This window comes from Colletotrichum graminicola, assembly GCF_000149035.1.
Source record: "Colletotrichum graminicola M1.001 genomic scaffold supercont1.25, whole genome shotgun sequence".
NCBI lineage: Eukaryota > Fungi > Ascomycota > Sordariomycetes > Glomerellales > Glomerellaceae > Colletotrichum > Colletotrichum graminicola.
In genome coordinates this window covers 427,907-446,747 of record NW_007361029.1, presented here as the reverse complement: position 1 = coordinate 446,747, position 18,841 = coordinate 427,907, and the positions used below count along the sequence as shown (strand labels likewise).

Below are 18,841 nucleotides of genomic sequence, written 5' to 3'. Positions count from 1 at the left end.
CGGGACCCCAAGAGACGGAGGACGCCGGTCGTCCCCCAATGCAGGCGGCGTCTCTGTTGGAGCCAAACCACGACATATTCGTTGGCACAGTACGTGCAAAGCTGGCACCGAGACAGCCTCACAAGGGGCCCCGGGGCTCAAGGCCTAGACCCTGGGCCTGACATGACGTCCATCACCGGCCAACGCGTGAGAGTGGGGTGGGGGAGCAGCCGGATCGGCTCGTCTCTCGCCCTCTCCTCTGGTGACTGGCCAGACGCAACGGTTGCCTCTTCTCCTGGACCATCTCAGTTGGGAAAAGGGAAAAAGAAGGAAAGACCTTGCTCCCGGACTGCTCCGGGACATGGCCGCGCCATGCTGTATGGCCTTGTCAGATGGCATTGTGTCTGTCCCCCCTGGAAGCCCGATCCAATCGCTTACGGGCTCGCGCGTCGTGTCGCCAGACGGCTGCCCGCGTAGAGACACCGGCTCTGGCAGCCATAAAGAAAAGGGTACATGCAGCTCCCCCGGAGGCGACGGCTGTAAAAAATTTCCGTTGTCAACGAAGGGGGGAGGGCTCCTGTTCAGAGCTCCCTCCCCTCCCCTGGCCAGGCACACGCACAAGAAAATGCCCGGCGAAGAAGCAGGAAAGAAGAGGGGTGGGGTGGCCGGGATCTGCATCACAGCAGTAGCCTGATCGTCGTCGTTGTCGTCGTCTTTGGTCGTCGTCAACTTTGGGGCCGGCGGGAGCCCATCCATCATCTTTTTTGCTTGCATCATGTCAGTGCTGGGATGTTGTGCTACGCCGCCAACGACTCCTCAGTCGACTCTCGATACGAACTGCCCGTTCTTGTAAACACATATGTTCCCTGGCGAGGCTTTTTGCTGTTGTCTTTGGGGGAGGGGTGTGTGGAAAGGGGGAGGGGGGGGGGGGGGGGGGGGGGCGTTCAGGTTTATCTGTAAGACCTGCTTTTTGGGCCCAGATATGACCGCGAACGAAGCGAGGGTATGTCTCAGTGTGTCCGCTGCGCCGCTGGGGTGAAGGAGGAAGGTGTTTTTTTTTTAAGCATACGCGGCGTACGAGTCTTGGTTCTGAAAAAAACGCATCGTTACGGACGTTGGGAAATCGCGATTGTCGATACGATCCCCCCTCTCCCGTCGGCTTCAGGCATAGGCGAGACTCTCCCCCCGTTCTCCCTCTCTCTCGGTTCCTGGAGGCCTGAAGGACTAGCCCATTCACGATGACGCCACAGCCGGGCAAGTAAACTAAACTCACTTAAAGCTCATGCATGGCATCTGCCCCTGGTTCAAATGCACGGCATCGAGGGGGGGGGGAGGAGGTAGATATCGGACGAGGTGGCATTGCAGCCCTCCTCTCATATCTCGCCTTTCATCTCATCGATATCACCATAATCGCCAATGTCAAGAGATGTTGACCGGCCACCCTCCGCCGGTGTGGAGACCACGCCCTCCCTCTCCCCCCCCCCCCTCTTGGCCCTTGCGGAAGCAGGTCGGAAGTTGCATTCGGATTTTGATATTCGTGGGGGTGAGAAGAAGAAGGGCATTTAAAGAAATAATAAAAAATAATAAAGAAAAGGCCAACGTCAACGGACGTGCATATCGCCCTGCGTGCCGCACGTGTGTACGTGTGTGTGTGTGTGGACGACGACAACGCAGAACCGGGAGCGGAGCCATACCAAGCATTGGTCGCCTTGGGATTACAACCACCACGCCGTCCCCTCGGCGGCCCGTTTGCTATTTTCGGAGTGCCGCTGTCATTGTTGTCGTCGTCGTCGTCGTCATCGTCTTCGTCGCTCAACCTCTTGTGCGGCGGTGTCGAAAAGCGTGTGCTGCCCGCCGCCCCGTCCTCGCGCCCAGAGACAGGCTCTCGGTTGCGGTTTCGGAATTGCAAGCTTGAGTAAGATTGAAAAAGGAAAAAAAAAAAAGAAAATCTGTAGCCAAGGTCAAGCACTTGTCAGAGAGCGAGGCAGACGAATAAGGAAACGAGGGCGTTGCGGATATGGCCTCTAGAAGCACGGCAAGAGAGCGGGAAGCATGGGGGGAGAAAAGTGCTGCGCGGTCAGCCTAAGCCAGAAAGAGCGAAAAAAAAAAAACCAAAAAAAAAAAAACAAAAAAACCCATCAACGGTGCAACAGAAGACGGCTTTGTTTGGCATCTCTCTGGTTCTAGAGAGTCCCTGAGTGGCCGTCTGACGAGGGGGGGTGGTGGTGGTGGTGGTGGTGGCTCGGCGGCCCATTCATGTAGCCCCGATTGCCCTCCCAACAGTAACATACGCACGTATGTACACGGAGATGCATATATGTATAATGTACATACACATTCACTCGAGCAAACAAGGCAATGCCGCGGCCGTTTCGAAGCGTGGGGGGATAGATGTTGAGACAAGACCCGGCCAGCGGTACCCGCCAGCGTCCTGACATGTTGCTCTCCCTCGTCAGCCGCGGAGCATCTTCGCGGAAGCTGCTGCAGCCGCCCTCAGATGCAGGACGAGGTTTGTTGTCGATGCAGGCGGCGGGCGAGCGGGCTCTATCCGGCCAGGGACTAACACCGGCCAACAACCACCAACCTCGGACACCGCCACTACGGAGTATGGACATGGACAATACACATACACATATACACACATGCATACACATATACATACACACATGCATATATACACACACTTACATACACACACCTGTCCAAGATGCCCATTTCTTCCACCCTTGGCCGGTCATGGGAATGTTTGGCGAACGAAATCCTGACGCACGCAACGCAAGCACGCGCCAGCTGCAGCAGCGAGCTTTTCCCATGATTTGCTTTCCTGTCACTCTTTGCCTGCTTTCTTTTTTTTTGGGGGGGGGGGGGGGGGGGGGGTTTCTTTTTTCTTCCCTTTTTCTTAAAAAAGAAAACTACTTCCCCAATCCACCGCTCTTTTCTCTCTTGTTTTCCTCTTCAGCAATTGGCCGTGTCACCTTGACCGGGAGAACCCCCGCGCGCGAGAGGGAAAAGACTGAGAGGCTCTGATTGTGTGTGAGAGAGTGAGAGAGTGATGGAGAAAGATGATGCCAGAGGTGCGCTTACCGTTTGATAGACGGGCCTCTGTGGCCGTTTCCGTTCGTTCGCTCGTCCCGCCGGTTGCTTGGATTGGAACGGATGGTCGATCGCCATCGCCTTGATCGCTTCTACATCATCCTGACCGACCTCACGTAGTGTACAGAGAAGGGGGGGGGGGGTGTGGCCGCTCTGGCAGCGTAACACGGGGGGGAACAGCGACACCCACACAAGCGTATTTCACTGACGATGGCTTGCGTCACGTAGCTTTCTGCAGTCCTGACTTACTTTTTTTTTCCACTTCTTTTTCTCTGTCAGGGTTTTCTCTTATTGCTTTTTGCTGTTTCTCATGTTTCCCCCTTCTGTCGTTGAATTACTCTCTCTCTCTCCGCCCGTGTTCTGATTAGCTTCTGCGCCCCCCCGGATGTACATGAACCGGGGGGAAGAGATTGCGGACCCAGCCTGTCCCATTTGCGCGTCCACCACGGCCGTAATTGATGGCCCTGATTCAGGCCTTCACGGTCAATGTACCGTGGCAGCGTCGGACAATCGAATCGAGTGCCGTGGTTTGCCTCCTCCAAGTGGGACTGAGATGGCCGTCTTACCAGACGCCAGACGACGCCGGTCCAGTGTTTGCCTCGTGGTGGCCCTTTCGGTGTCATTTGGGGGAGCATGGGCGCTTTTCCCTTTTGAGAAGCCCTCTTCTTCTCAAAGCAGATGCCGCCCTCTTTTTTCTTCTTCTTTTTCGGGGTCCCTGTGTGACCTCGTTGTTCTTCCGCAACTGGCCCGTAATCGGCAAATATTGAGCGTTCTGGGCCCGCCTGTGAAAGTGTTTGAGAACCAAATGGAGATGGAGAGATGGAGAGGCGGAGAAGGCTTCGCAGGCTGGCGGAGCTCCCATGGCATGGTACATGTGCCTCGCTCGTCGTGGAGCCCAGTCGTCCAATACATTGTATTGCCATTCGTCTAGTTTTCAGTCATTGGTCGACTCTCTTTGAGTAGTCTACGACGCTCACTGAGTAGTCTACACCAGTATCGGCCACGACACAAGTCTGGCCTGGGTTCTTCAGCAATACAAGCGCGCGTGCGTGGGGATAGGGCACGGGGGGGCGTCGACCCAGAAGGCAAGGCTCGCCGTGTCCGGGATGCGTCTCGATATTGAGGTTGCTGTCTCTCGTTTCCCCGAGAGTCAGCCATCAAATGGGGGCAGGGGGGGGGGGGGGGGAGAGAAAGAGAAAAGACGACATACCGACGTGCCTGTCATCTCATTGGGGGTCTTGGAGAGAGAAAATAAGCAGTCTCAGAGAAAAGGTCTCAGACCGCTCACGCTCCTCGTCTCTGGTTCCCAAGAGCTGCAGAAAGCGAGTCTCCTGGGCCCAGATTGGCCCGCAACCCTAGACCCCCTCCCCCCCGTCAGCCCAAGATACCCAGATACACTCATCCCAAGATTCAGATCGCCCGCGGCCCACTGGGCCCTACAGATCTACCGGGATCCCTGCTCTTCTCGGCCGTCCGCCGTCTCCTCTCGTCTTGTCTTCCTCCACCGCCGTGGCCTGCCAACTACCTAACCACGTTTGGAATCCCCCTTCCCCTTCTCTGTTTGCTCTCGTCTCGTTCCCGTCAAGTCCATCTACCTACCATCACTCCCACACTCCTCCCCCAGACCCTTCCCCAAATCTACAGCACATTCCCGATGGAAGCTACAGAGAAAAAGCAAGAAAAACAAGGGGACCTGCGGATCTTGGCTCTTCTAGCTACTCCCACAACCATGCGTGTTTGTCATTGCCACAGCGGACGTGGGGACCGCATCCACCCCCCCCCCCCTTTCCTCCCTCTACACCTGTCCTGCCCTCTGCAAGTTCCCGCGCCGGTGTGACGTGATACAGACGCATGGGTCTTTGCCAGTCGAGAAGCTCTACACCACATCTTGCACCATGTCTGCTTCGTCTGCTGGCTTCCCTCTGAGTATCTGCCATGAACTGGTCGGCCCTGTCCTGTCTACTTACAAGGGGTCTGCCAATGGTTGCAGCAGCCTCTCCCTCGCTGGGTTCCATGACACATGTCGTGTATTGTGCCCTCAAGCCTCCATGGGGGGGGGGGGGGGCGCATACAGCGAAGGAGGGGAGTGTGTAGATGTGTGTTGTCCTAATTTCCAAAGCCTGGTCGTTCGTTGCGCCCTATCTCGCTCTCGCTCTCCGTAAAGTGGAGGTATCAAGAGAATAGGGCAGAACCAGATCTTGATGGAGTGGGAAGGGGGTGACATCTGAGAGGCAACAGAGAGAGAGAGGGAGAGAGAAGATACTTACAAACACAGGCGCAGCGGCCAACCTCTCTGCACGGATCTATTCAGAGTCTGGACTCCAGGATTGTGATAGTATAACACTGCACCGGCTGCAGCTGCTTCTTCACCTTTCTCTGTCTATCAATCTTCTCTTCCACCAACATCTCTGGTCTTCATTTCCTCCTTTCCCCGTGTGTGGAACACTGACCAAGTCCCCGACTTGCTCGCTTTTTTTTTTTTTTGCTCTTCTTCATTTTGCCTCGCACCCGGGAGACGGAGCAGCATATCCTCTTCCTCTCTCTTTCTTTCAGACATCAGACGTCTGACAAGGAGAGACGCGGGGAGGCCAGCAAGCCGATCGATCCCCTTTCAGATCTTGTCCGCCTCCTGTCCACCACGACTTCCGGACCACCTGCCATTCTCCGGTCCTCGACGGCATCAAAGTCACGAGCGCAGGGAGAGACAAGGTGGGAGAAAGAGACAGAGAGGAAGCGGTCCGCTCGGGCTGAAACGAGACAGGCAGGTAGACGCTGGTCACGACAGCATCAGCATCGAGGCCTATCGTCCCATCGCGATCGCGAAGAAACGCAGGCACCAAGCAAGCCTTGAGGCGACCCAGCCCACCTCACCGGCACCCAACATCACCCGCTGCGGCGCTTACATCCCCATCTCAGAGACAACAGGCCACTTCAACTACTCAAGGGCCGGTCCCAGCCCTCGCTTCCTGTAACAGCACGCGCGCCAAATCCTTCCCAACACCGGTCCCTGTCAGTCACCGACGACCCCGTATCTTCCCCGGCCGCGGGAAAGCAACATCATCCGAGGAGGTGGTGCTTTTTTTTTTCTTTTTTTCTTTCTTTCTTTCTCTGTTTCTCTTCTTATCGTAAACCATGGTCAGCCCGAGTTACTACTCGGACGGACGACGATATAGCCGTCTGGACCCGACGTACAGCTACCCCGAACGCCAGCAGCGACGCTCACATTCTTCCGAAGCGCGGACGTCGTCGACCATGACTGAACGAGAGTCCGAGACCGATACGCCTCCTCGCAAGCGCATTGCTGTTGCTGTAAGTTTCTCCTTTTCTTTTCTCGTTTTCGCTATCTGCTTCTCGGTTCTGTCGTTTTTCATCTTCACAACCTGTATGCTTTGCTTTCTATATCTCATCTTGCGTGTAACCTGCTCCGTGTCTTTTCAATGTCCATGGAGCCCTTGTCAAGGGGTTTCCGTTGAAGACGCCGGAAGGGGAACCGGTATAGCCATCGTCGGCGCAGGAAAAAACAAAACGAAAATTAGGAAAACACCTAACAAGACCAACAGTGTGGTCGTTGTCGGAAGCGAAAGATACGCTGCAGCGGAGACACTGGCAACGGACATCCGTGCCAAAACTGCAAGGCCGCCGGCGCCGAGTCCTGCATGTTCTTACGAGTAAGTCTACAACCCCGCGCGGCCCCCTCCCCCCCCCCCCCTCTTCTTGAATCACAAAGACTAACACGCGTCATCCAAGGTCGCCTCGACCGAAGCTCCCTGGGTCCAGAACCCCGAGTTCGCGTACGAGCTCAAGGCGGCGAGGGCATACCAAGCCCAGCAGGCCATGGTGTCGCCACTGACTGCCTCCCCGCCGCACTACGCCTCCGAGATGCACGACAGCCTGTCCCGCTACCCCCCGGCCTCGGCCGGTTACTCGTCCTACGGAAGCGCAGGAGGAAAGTACTACTCCTCGGCGGCGACCATGCCGAGCTGGTCCTCCCACCCGGGCTACTCTGATGACGGCACCGGCGCCGTGGATTACAGCGCCGCGGCCATGGGCTACTCGTACCCCTACCAGAGCCACGACCCGGGCTACTACTACCGTATGTCCGCCAAGGCCGCCGCCACGAGCGCGGCGGACTTGTATGTCAATGCGGACGCAGCGGCAGGGTACGGTTACGGCGGCGCTGGGGCCGCGTCCCTGGTTCACCGGCCCGCCGCGACGCCATCGGTGCAACAGAACGAGGCATCAAACTTCTCCCTCTCCACCGTCGCGGCGTCCCTCCCGCACGCCGCCGGCGGCGGTGGCGACCGCCTACTCCCGAACCCGGCGCCCCGTCTCTCCAACACCAACGTACTCGCCTACCGCACAGACAGCGCCGCCGCCGCTTCGTCGTCCACAAAGTCCTCCGGCAGCCCCGTGCCGCAGACGTCCCCGATGAGCGCCGCGTCCGAGGTGACGGCGGGCTACACCGCCTCGTCGGTCGCCGGCCCGGGGAGCTACGATTCCTCGCCCGTGACGGCGTACCCGCCGCCCGCGCACACCCTCCCCTCGATGGCGCCGCAGAAGCACCACCAACACCACCAGCACCACCGGGCCACCAACGTGGCGGAAATGATGGGCTACCCACCGCCCTCGACGGCCGGCGGCGGCGCGGACTCCATCTTCAGCGTCTCGGACGCGAGCCTCCGCACGCACGGCTCCGCCTCCGACCTCAGCTACAAGTACACCGACGGTTCCTCGGGGGCGTCCTCCTCTACGGGCCGCCGCGGCAGCGGCGAGACGGCGAGCTCCGGCGGCTCGCTGTCCAACGGCCAGCAGTACACCGTCACGACGCCATCCGTGGGCATGTACGCCGCCGTGGCGGGTCACGGCCGGCACCACGTCTCGCAGTACATGATATCCGAGGACGCCGCGGCCGAGCATCACGCGAGCCGGAGATCCGCCGGCGGATTATCCGTATCCTAAGGAGGGACGGGGGAGGGGCATACGGCCGGATGGGTGTATCCCTCTAGTGTGCCGGGCAGAAAATAAGGATGGGAACCCCCTCTTCTTCCCACCCTTGGCAGCACCGCCTGCCTCGACGCTGCTCTCGCGGTTCTATTTTTGTTTCCTCTCTCTTTTCTTGTTTTCTTTGCATTTTCTGTGCCCGTTGCTTTTAGGCACGATACCAACACGTAGCGCCCGTTCACGCATTGCTTCCAGCATCCGAGGGGAGGTGTGGAAGGGGAGGGGAGGGGGGGAGGAAGAGACGACAAGAAAGCGAGGTCCTCATCCGACCCTCCATGGGAGGGAGAATACGGGAGGGCCTGGGCCTGGGCCTGGTGGCGTTTTCCCAATTTTCCAGATGCACTTCGGCAGCCATGCTCACAAGCAGCCAACCATCAAGTTCCGTAATTCCAGAGTCAAGGCGGCGATATCATCCCAGTTCTAATTTTGGGGACCCCTTCAGCTAAGCTAGTCTCTGCACGTATCAGCATCCTTCAAAGAATGTTCCCGGTCCCCCCCCCCCCTATTTGTCCGAGGCCTGTGACTGTAGGGCTCATATACGAAGCCCCCCCTCAACCCGAAACTCAACATCTCTTGAGATGACGGCCTGCAGGTTGTTTTCGAGGGCGTCGTGTTCCTTGTCCTCCTCCATGGCTCGCCTCGTACACCGCCTAGAGGGAAGACGCCACACACACATACTCACATACTCACACACACACACACACACACACACACACACACACACACACTGTACATGTTCGTACGTCGTCGAAGCAAAACGCAGGGCCTGTTGTCCATGGGAGGTGGCTTGTCTTGGCATGAGACCAGGGCCAGGACCGGGCACCGGATTGGGTTGCCAGGGGGCGTTTAGGAGGGCGTACTGCGCGCGTCTGTGGCCCGGTATGCACTTTTCTGACCACCGCCGTCGCCAGCTGTCGGACATATCACGGTTGGTTCGGCTGCGAGGCGTCTGAATGCAAGGGGTTTGACGTCTCGTCCCCCCGGCCCCTTGGCCTGAACCACAAGGCCAGGCTGACCGTTGGGCTTCTTGGCTTGACGCGGGCTGTCACTGGTCAAAGAGCGTCTTGGGATGTGTGTGGATGGTCCCCCTGTCCCGCCGAAAGGGGTCAACGTGTGGATGTCGGGTGTCCAACGGTCCAAATCGGACCTGACCCCGGGGCGGCGTCATGCGGCCACCCGACCCGGACGACCGCCCCCCCAGCCCTTGGTGGGATGGCCCAACCCCAGATCCCAGCTCGTTCCCTCCCACCATCCCGCTCGCTTCAAACCTAATGCCGGCCACCAATGGACGGGTCCTGCCCGGGCTCCCAGCCCCTCCTTTCGTGTTCCCAGCGGCCGCCGCCTCCTGTTCCGAAGCTGGCTTTTCTTCCGTTCAGTGGCAGATGAAGAGAAGGTGGGGGTGGAGGCGAGGTTTCTAGGATTATGACGTGCCTCGAGGCTGCATATAGTGCGGGAGATTTCACCACACATTCGTTCACCTCTCCTCCGGGCCCCCATTTACAAAATCAACCCTGGTCATTCCTTTCACCACGTAGGAGGAGACGTCGTTTCGTCGCCAATCGCCTTCGTCGTTCGCTTTCACTCTCATCTTCCACTTTCTTACTCTCTTTTTGCAAAAAAGAAAGAAAGAAAAAAAACCCCAAAAGCCTTGGCTCTTGCATGGGGCACCATGGGGATGAAATGGCATGGGAGGGGGAGCACTAATACCCGAACATTTGGGCGTGGCCCGAGCGAAAAAGTACTTGTCCTTGGTTTCTCTCTGTGTATTGCCTTCTTCTACGTCAGAACCTCTCCGGCCTCGGGTTTGTTCTGCTTTCCCGGCCTGTGTTGGCACCTTGCGCACCATCGTCTTCTTGCGTATGCCTTTTTCTTTTCTCTTCGCATTGCTTCCGTTGATTTTCGTCGGGACTCTCTCTTCGTCCATCCGCTCGTCTTTCAGGGTTCAGAGATTCTCCATTCGGGGCGGCTCATGGAGGGCAGGCGTGATACATAACGGGCGGATAGGGGGTTTAATAGGCATAGAGAGACCGGGTGGGCTGGGTGTATTTTTCTTGAACGGCTGGATGATGCGGTGCCCAAAGGCCTGGGATGGTCCTCGGGATACGGTGATACATAAAATTAGCGCGACTTTTGGGGCATCCGCAACCTTCTCGTCCTAGGGATTGGAGGAAACGAGGTCATGGCCAAGTTGGCATGTGGACAGAGGACATGACGGGATATGAGGTGTCTAAATATCGCGACAATCAAGGGGCAGGACCGAGCTGCGCATGTTGATTCCCTTACACGACGACGGCGTTGGGTCGTTTGCTTGTCCACCAGATTGCTGTTCGCTTTTCATCTTTCCGCGGTGCGCAGACCCAATCCAAAGAAAGTTTATGTCAAACCATCAAAGCTATCACTCTTTGGACCGTGACACGAAGACGGCACATACAAATAAAGCCGTCGGGCCCGGGCCGGATACCGCCCACACAGAGAGCAGGCGCCTGCACCAACTTGGTAGTATATCTCGTGATATTCTCTTCCTTTCCTTCATGATTGCTTGATTAATACTCGGTATACTGGGTATGAACTAATTTCGCGCCTCATCAGCGGATGAGCGCGCGCATGTGTACGTGGAATCCATGTGTGTGCTCTTTACAATTTCCCCTCGGCCTTTTCCTCAACCTCGCAAAACGCCTTGAACGTGACAAACTCATCATCCTCGTCGACATCGGACTGCAGCACCAACTCGGCCGTGGAACCGACGAAAAAGACATTTCCCTCGCTCATCTTGTGCACGGTCGGGCCAACCGCTATGGTGCCCTTGCCTGACGTGCAGAGCACGATGCTGGGACCCTCGATCGGTTCGAAAGTGACCTTGGAGCCATGCCCCCTCAGCAGCGAGCGAACGACGCTGAATTCTTCGATGGGAGGGTCGTACAGCATCACGGCGGAACCGGAGCTGTAGGCGGCGCGGTTGAGGGTGGCATAGGGGTACTCGGTGGGAGACATCTTCTGCTCGTCAATGGGGGCGTAGTTATAGGTGAGCATGTCGACAAGGGTGGTCACGTCCTTGAACTTGGGCGTGAAGCCGGCACGGACGACGTTGTCCGAGGCGGCCATGCACTCGATGATGTCACCCGAGAGATAGGCATGAATGTCGTCGGCGCGGAGGAACATGGCCTCGCCGGGTTCCATCTTGACGAAGTTGAGGAAGAAGAGGACAAACAGACCAATGTCCGCGCCAAAGGAGCTGTGGTTGCGGAGTACTAGCTCCGAGAGGGTTTCGCCGTCGGTCGTGCTGATGCCGCCGGCGGCAAAGTCGCTGCCCTCCGACTTGGCGAGGGCGACGAGCTTCTCCGTTTGCTTCTCGATCTCGTCGGGCGTAGCGGACAGCAGCGAAGCAAAAATGTGCTGCAGAGCCTTCTTGTTCCGGTCTTTGGTTTCGGGGTCTTCACTTTCCTCCTCTCCCTTGACCGTGTTGATGAACTCGTCGGCCTTGTTGTCGACGACCAGGCTCTTGAGGGGCGGGATGGTGGTCAGGAAGTGGGAGATCTCGGCGAGCGGGCGGAATCCGCAGAGCCCCTCGAATGAGGTGATGGCAATCGCCATCTCGGGCTTGTGGTTGTCATCGGGGTAGTTCTTGGGGTCGCTGGCGTGAAGCTGCTCGGCGAGCTTCTTGTTGGGATGGGCCTGTATGGAGAGGGCCTTGTTGATGGAGAGAACCTTGAAGAGAAAGGGTAGTTTGGAGCCGTATTTGGAGGCTACCGGTGAGGACAGGAGCTGTTGGTTGTCCTGAACAAGCTCGAGGAGGGTTCGGCCGGACTGCACCTCTTTGGAGGGATTCGAGGGGTGGGTACCCATCCAGAGCTGGCGGTATTAGAGCATGTCAGAGAAGGGCGGGAGACGCAAGGAGGAGCTCACCTCTGCGTACGGCTTCTCCGACTGGATGCTAAAACCCTCCGAGGGCGTCGTGGCAGCAAAGCGCGCAGCTGCTGATTCCTCTCCCTTCTTGCCCCATTCATACGAGTTCACTCCGCATTGGAGCTTAAACAGAGGGACTTGCAGAACCATAGTGTCAGTGCAGAGCTGTTAAACACTCAAAGTATTTGAAGAAAAAGTAAAGAGCAAGTCTCAAGAAGAAGAGAAGAAGACGACGACGAGGAGGAGGAGGAGGACGACGACGACAGCTGTGTCGTGGTATTAGAGTTGATAGGCAGTACGTACGTAGACTCACCCCACCATTGAATTTGACGTCAGGGAGAGCTTCACCTTGGAAGACCCCGCAAACTGGAGCCAAGGGGTTAATAGTCGAATCTGCTGCCTGCTCCAGACCCCTCCAATGTGATGGACGATCAGAGCACGGGCCCCGGGCGAGTGGTCGGGCCGCTCTGCGGAAGGTGTGCTGCCGAGGCATGATTGGCTTACTTAGCATTCCTAGTTTTCACCTTTCCACTTTGGGAATACGCGGCTGTACGGATACTTCCTGAGGTTCTGGTACGGTGGTACCTGAGCTGCTAGCGCTTACCGCCTGTATTCTGCCACCTGCAACCCCACCCAAGGTAGACCGTCTATAGCCTTCAACGTATCGTGGCCCCCTGTCTGCGACCTCGCCCGCTTTTTGGAAGTACCTGTATAATCGTGGACTGTGTCTTTTTCAATCGCATCATGACCTAGGCCCTCGTTACGCGAATCTGCATTTTTCTTTAATAGCTTCTTTTTGCCCTGAGATACCCAACAGCCATAGAGCGCAAGGCAGGCTCCATCTATCTGTCTAACACGACCTCGGACCTGCGGCAGCTGGCAGAGCAGGGCCCAAGTGAACGTCGCTCCTTCCCTATCCTGTGAGTAGCTGCGGATTAGACAGACCTTACCGACCCAGATCAGATCCAGGCTTCACCTGTTTGGATTGCTCCTCCTCAACAACCACTGCTCTATTCCAACCCAGCATCAGACGCGACCCAGGCGCTGACATAAACATGCCAGAGAAACCGACGCCCAAGGCAAACAGGCCGCTTCCCGCTGGTCGCAAGAGAAAGCTCGCCGCCACCGAATTCCATCCTGCGACGACGACGACGACTGGCTTGGGTGCACCCGTCGCACGTGTCTAGAAGAAACGCGATTCGCCCAACAACCAGCCCAGCCCTCTGGGCTCACTCCAGGCCAAGATGTCTCAACGCAACCGTAGCGGTCGCGGCTCGAATCGCAACAACGGCAGCGGCCACGGCGAGGAGGTACAACTATGGGAGTCGGCAAAGGAAAAGTTTCACGAGATAGTCAGCGGCGTTAACCAGGAGAACGACAACTTGACGGAGCTGTTGAAACTAGACAAAAAGGCCGCCATCGCGAGCATGGACGGCGGCAAGCCCACCGGCTCCGATCTTAACAAGATGGAGCAGAACTGTCGCTCGGGAGTCAAGCTGTCCGAGAACAACTCGAACAACATTAAAAACCTTATCGAGCAGCTCAAGATCCTCAAAGCCGTACAACAAGCCAAGGAAGCCACCGAGGCTCCCGCAACGACCAGCACATCATCACGGACCGGCAGCTCGACGCGCAACCGAGATGCTGCGGCGGCGGCATTGTACGATTTTGACGGGGCCGGCGACTCTCCCGTACCCAGCCCAATCGGCGGCAACTCGCGCAAGTTTGGTGATCGAGGCAGCAACCGAGACAGCATGCCGCCCAAGGCCGATAGCGTCGAGCCGCAGGGGTCGACGGGCTCCAACACGGCGGGGTCGTCCTCGGGCGCTCTGGGGTCGAGCGCTGCGTCGGCAGCCCGCAGCAAGGTGTCGTTCTCAAAGGGCGACAAGGTTGCATTCAAGCGGAAGAAGGACGAGCCGCAGCAGGGCGAGGCGCCCTACGACTGGATACTAGGTGAAGTCGTCGGCGTGATCGGCGAAGGCAAGAGCCGACGGTACAAGTGCCTGGACGTGGAGCCGGAAGACAACGTCAAGCCGAAGGAGTACAAGACGTTCGCATCGGGCATGATACCAATCCCCCCCGAGAACCAGACGCACAACCTCGCCAAGCTGGAGGCCGGCAAGATGGTACTCGGTCTGTACCCACAGACGACGGCGTTTTACGCGGCTGACGTTGTCGGCACGGAGGCGGACGGCAAGACGGTCAATCTCAAGTTCCACGGCGAGAACGACTCCTCGACCACGCATCAGGTGGAACGTCGCTACGTGCTGGAATTTCGGCCTTAGATGACCAGCAGCCCCGTGCGGCGTTTTCCGTCCGGGGGGTTTTCACGAGACGCAAAGAAGGGAGAGCGAGCGAAAGGCGGGGGGGGTGGCTCCTCTGGATTGTACCTGTATTAGCGACAGCCATCAGCGGGCGTTCGCTTAAAGTATTGAGTTGGTTGCGGCGTATTGGCCGAGGGATCACCGGGCCGGACATGGGGGAGGGTCTCATGTCGTTAAGGCTCATTAAACAAAACAAAAAGGGAACAAGGACGAGGCGGGTCGAAACGGAGTTTTTAACACGAGTATTATGACGCAAGGGTCGGCTCGGCGAATAGCGGCAACCATGGCAACAATAGGAAGGGTCGCGGCGGTACGGATATGAAGAGCTTGGTATTGCCTGTCTTGCACGACACCCTCATGGAGACGTTGCACCACCACAACCCCTTGACTGCCTTTGTACCTACATCTCTTTCTCTCTTGTTCTTGGTACGCGGACAAGGCGACGGTGCAATCAAACTTTATGGTCAGTTGGCTTGGAAAGTGTCAAGTGTCAAATGTCAGATTCCGCCCCCCTCCCCTGACTCCGGCATGGCACGTGCACTCGTGGAATGCCGCGCCGGCTGAGTTGCCTGCAGGTCGCTAAATATGCCCATTGGCCGGAGAAGCAGATGCCATGGCAGCAAGGGCTGAAGGGGGGGAACTGGTGGAGGGGAGGGGGGCCTCGGATTAAGGTCGACGAGTTGCGAGTCGTAAGCGCGGAGAAGCCAAAAGGAGAAATTGGAGAGGGGACGTGCAGGAGATGAGGAGAGTAGTTTTTGGCAAGAAACGGGCAGACCGTTGGCGAGAAAGACAGAGAAAGGGAGAGAGACATCAGCAAGCAGCACGGCGGATGAAGCTACTCCCAAAAGAGAAGCAGGACCCTTTGGAGGGATCCAATTTTTTTGGTTTTTTTGGAGAAGCCTTGATTCCTGAATCCACCTCGAAAAAAGGTACACGGGACAGCTCATTGGTCCGGTGCAGTTTCCTCGTCCCCGTGCGGGATGGAAAGGTGCCGGTGTGTGTGTGTGTGTTGTGTGTGAGTGAGTGAGTGAGTGGTTCCCAGTACGTACCTCCTTTCCGCAACGAATCTCCGGGCCAAGAGTCAAGATGGACCAGTTAGTTGGTCAGGTGCAGCCAAGCGGGGGGGGGGGGGGAACGTGGATGAAGGGAGAGCAACAACTGTGAAGCGAGAGAGAGAGAGAGAGAGAGAGAGAAACGGACGGATCGGGAGAAGGGGGGGAAAGAGCAGAGGGGGAGAGGACAGAAGGATGGAAGGAAAGGAAGGTCCCATAATTACGGATACTCTGTACGAAGTAGGTATCCGTACGGATACAAGTACGGTGTACCTTTCGAATTCCTTGCCTCTTCGCAGCAGAGAGAGAGAGAGAGAGAGAGAGAGAGAGAGAGAGAGAGTCTCCATCCGTACTTAGCTTCCGTGCATGCTTTCGCAAAGCACGCATTGCATGGTCTCCTGCCACTCATTGTGTGCATGTACACACACACACACACATATACGTGCCTTGCATTGCTGCATGGTCCAATAACCCGATGGTCCAATCTCTCCTCTCCGTTCTCCGTGATTAGCCATCGCAGTTTGGACACGGGGCCCCAGGAGAGGAAGAAAAAGAAGAAAAAAAGAAAGGAAAAAAGAGAAGAAGAAGAAGAAGAGGAAAAAATCCAAATTGTCATCCGAGGCAAGGCATCTGATGATTGATGTAACCGTGCCCATGATGGATGATTACAAAGTACGAGCGCTCGCTCACTCGCTTATTTGCCTGACCCTACCTTACCTACCACCTCGGCAACTTGGGTAGGAGTGAATGGAAGTAGAAGGGAGCCTCCCCCCCCCCCCCTCTTCCAGCAAACGTTGAAACGCATGAGTGAGGCAAGACGGAGGTCTTCATTCCTAACGGCAGCTCCAGACGAGCACAGCGTTTCTAATGGACCGAGTAGGTAAGGCCAGGTAGTGTACCGTAGGCTAAGGTAAAAAGGAGGTACCTTGGGATAAGGCATGGATGGTCACGAATACATGTACACATTCGGTACACATTCGGTACACTCTCGTACTGAGCTTTTGTTTCGGACGACGGTTAGCATTAATCTCGCCCCAAATATAGTTGACAATCGGCCTGTTATGACACTTGTAGTGTACTGACCTGTTCCTATCCCCCATGTCCAACACGTCTCGGCCCACGTCCCCAGTCCTAGTACCACCACCAATTCCCCGTTCCAGCTCCCTCCCACCACCACGTCCCATGCCTGAGCGACAAAGAATAGAGCCCGACTGCATTTGACCTCTGATCCTCGACAGCCACACGGGGCGCGCCAGTGTCAAATCGCAAGGCTGCTTCCTTTTTTTTTTTTTTTTCTCTTTTTTTTTTTTTTTTCTTTTCCTCTCTCTTCTCTCTCCTCTGCGACAGCTTCTTCAACCACACACACGCACACACACACACACACACACACTCTCTCTCTCTCTCTCTCTCTCTCTCTCTCTCTCTCTCTCTCTCTCTCTCTCTCTCTCTCTCTCTCTCTCTCTCTCTCTCTCTCTCTCTCTCTCTCTCTCTCTCTCTCTCTCTCTCTCTCTCTCTCTCTCTCTCTCTCTCCCCCTCTCTCTTGTCTACCGCCCAATTCCAATCCTCTCACCCCGACAACCGTGCAGCGCCTTTGCGGTTCAATCACACGCGCAACATCCGCCCGAATCCTTGATAGGCCTGCCGTCACCGCACTTGAGCATAAGTCATCAGAGGGAGCGACCCACCATACCACGTTGCGATATCACATCCCCTTTAAGCCCGACCACCGCGTCACCACGCCCGTCCACGACCGACACCTTTCGACATACATCCACATTCTGACTTTTGTACGCAACACACGCCATACCCATTACCCACCCTCGACCGTCGCAATGGGTGGTCAACTCTCCAAGATGATGGGCAAGATCTTCGGATCAAAGGAGATGCGCCTGCTGATGTTGGGTCTCGACGCCGCCGGCAAGACCACCATCCTGTACAAACTCAAGCTCGGCCAAGACGTCACCACTATCCCCACCGTCGGCTTCAACGTCGAGACCGTCACCTACAAGAACGTCAAGTTTAACGTCTGGGACGTCGGTGGCCAAGACAAGATCCGTCCCCTCTGGAGACATTACTTTAGCGGTGAGTCTGCCGCCGCCGCCGCCTCCGCTTTGCTCCTCTCCCCTTCTCCCTTTGCCTCGCCCGAGCGAATGCCCCCCCCTCCTTTTTGCCGTTTTAACAATTGCGCTGACGAGACGCCCCCCCTTTGCTCAGGAACCCAGGGTCTGATCTTCGTCATTGACTCGTCTGATCGCGCAAGAATCGAGGAGGCCAAGTCGGAACTGCACAGGATCATCAACGACCGCGAGATGAAGGACAGCTTGCTGCTGGTGTTTGCGAACAAGCAGGATATCAACGGCGGTAAGTTTGACACCAGCGCCCCTTTCCTCTCCCTCATGCGGACTCGGACCGCCGCCGCCGTCGAAACTGACCGCTGCTTTCCTCGACGGCACACAAATCGCTAATGCACATTCTTACCACAGCCATGAAGCCGCAGGAAGTCACCGAGGCCCTCTCGCTCTCCAAGCTGAAAGACAAGGTCTGGTACGTCGTGCCCAGTTGCGCGACCACGGGTGAGGGCCTGCTCGAGGGCCTGGCCTGGCTGTCCAACAACGTCAAGGCACCCCCCGCTCCGGCCAAGAAGTAAACGACCAGACGACATACATGCCTCATCATCACAATTCCCATCCTCTACGACTCGCCGACCGAAACTACCCACCCGTCCGCTCAGCCCCATCTCACCCTCCCCAATCTGTGCGTCACTCCAGATTACGCAGTGAGGCATCGACCGTCCCCCGAACCGAATCCGCCCGGATATTAGACTATCCATCACCCATCTGATAACCCGTCGCGGCCCGGTCAATGGGCTCAGGAAAAGATGCCTCCGCAAGAGCGCGCTGCCGATGACCACCCTGAAGGACTATTGGTTCCTCGTACTAATAATCGGCAGCACCGGGTCCTCCAACTCGCCGACGGTCTCTTCTCTTCTTCGCCACCTAAGCTCTCGATGTAACGTTATTAACTACGCCGACACGGAGAGAAAATGGAACGGGAGGGGCAGAAGGAGGGCCGAAGGAAAGGCTAGGGGAGGAACGGCCTTTCCCACATACATCCATCATAGGTTTTCTTTATTGGGCTGCTGGCTGTGTCTTTTCATGCTTGTGTCTCTTCCTACATGTTTTTTTTTTCGTTTTCTCTGGTGTCATTCCATGTTGTCGTTCTGAAAAATACCCAAAGCTCTTAGAAGGCGAAAAGAAAAGAACGTGGTTTGGGACGGGGCCAAAAATAGGCTGGTGGTGTTTTTTGTTTTGTTATGTTTTTTTTTCTCTCTCCTTGGCCCCGTCCCCCCCTTCCTTTTTTTTCCATCTTTTCTCTATAAGTTTGTATTGGAACGATGTACAAGGAATTGGATGAAATCCCACCTCCCTCGCCGTTCTCGTGGAAAGAAAGAAAGAAAGAGTGCAGGCCTTTTTTTCTTCCTTTTTTTTT

General features: G+C 56.6%; 4 protein-coding genes across 4 annotated transcripts; 3 read left to right on the top strand and 1 right to left on the bottom strand.

Moving 5' to 3' along the window:
* Window positions 1-6,204: 6,204 nt before the first annotated feature.
* On the top strand, window positions 6,205-8,031 carry GLRG_06613 (uncharacterized protein; the record flags this gene model as incomplete). Its single annotated transcript, XM_008097298.1, has 3 exons — window positions 6,205-6,381; window positions 6,633-6,740; window positions 6,820-8,031. The coding sequence occupies 3 exons, from the start codon at window positions 6,205-6,207 to the stop codon at window positions 8,029-8,031; spliced, it is 1,497 nt and encodes a 498-aa protein (XP_008095489.1).
* Window positions 8,032-10,707: 2,676 nt separating this feature from the next.
* Window positions 10,708-12,126, bottom strand: GLRG_06612 (phosphomannose isomerase type I; the record flags this gene model as incomplete). Its single annotated transcript, XM_008097297.1, has 2 exons — window positions 10,708-11,922; window positions 11,977-12,126. The coding sequence occupies 2 exons, from the start codon at window positions 12,124-12,126 to the stop codon at window positions 10,708-10,710; spliced, it is 1,365 nt and encodes a 454-aa protein (XP_008095488.1).
* A 1,094-nt stretch (window positions 12,127-13,220) lies between these two features.
* On the top strand, window positions 13,221-14,261 carry GLRG_06611 (SAGA-associated factor 29; the record flags this gene model as incomplete). Its single annotated transcript, XM_008097296.1, has 1 exon — window positions 13,221-14,261. The coding sequence occupies one exon, from the start codon at window positions 13,221-13,223 to the stop codon at window positions 14,259-14,261; it is 1,041 nt and encodes a 346-aa protein (XP_008095487.1).
* A 2,923-nt stretch (window positions 14,262-17,184) lies between these two features.
* On the top strand, window positions 17,185-17,999 carry GLRG_06610 (ADP-ribosylation factor family protein; the record flags this gene model as incomplete). Its single annotated transcript, XM_008097295.1, has 3 exons — window positions 17,185-17,434; window positions 17,567-17,713; window positions 17,836-17,999. 3 exons carry the CDS (start codon window positions 17,185-17,187, stop codon window positions 17,997-17,999), a joined length of 561 nt encoding a protein of 186 aa, XP_008095486.1.
* Between the last annotated feature and the right edge of the window lie 842 nt (window positions 18,000-18,841).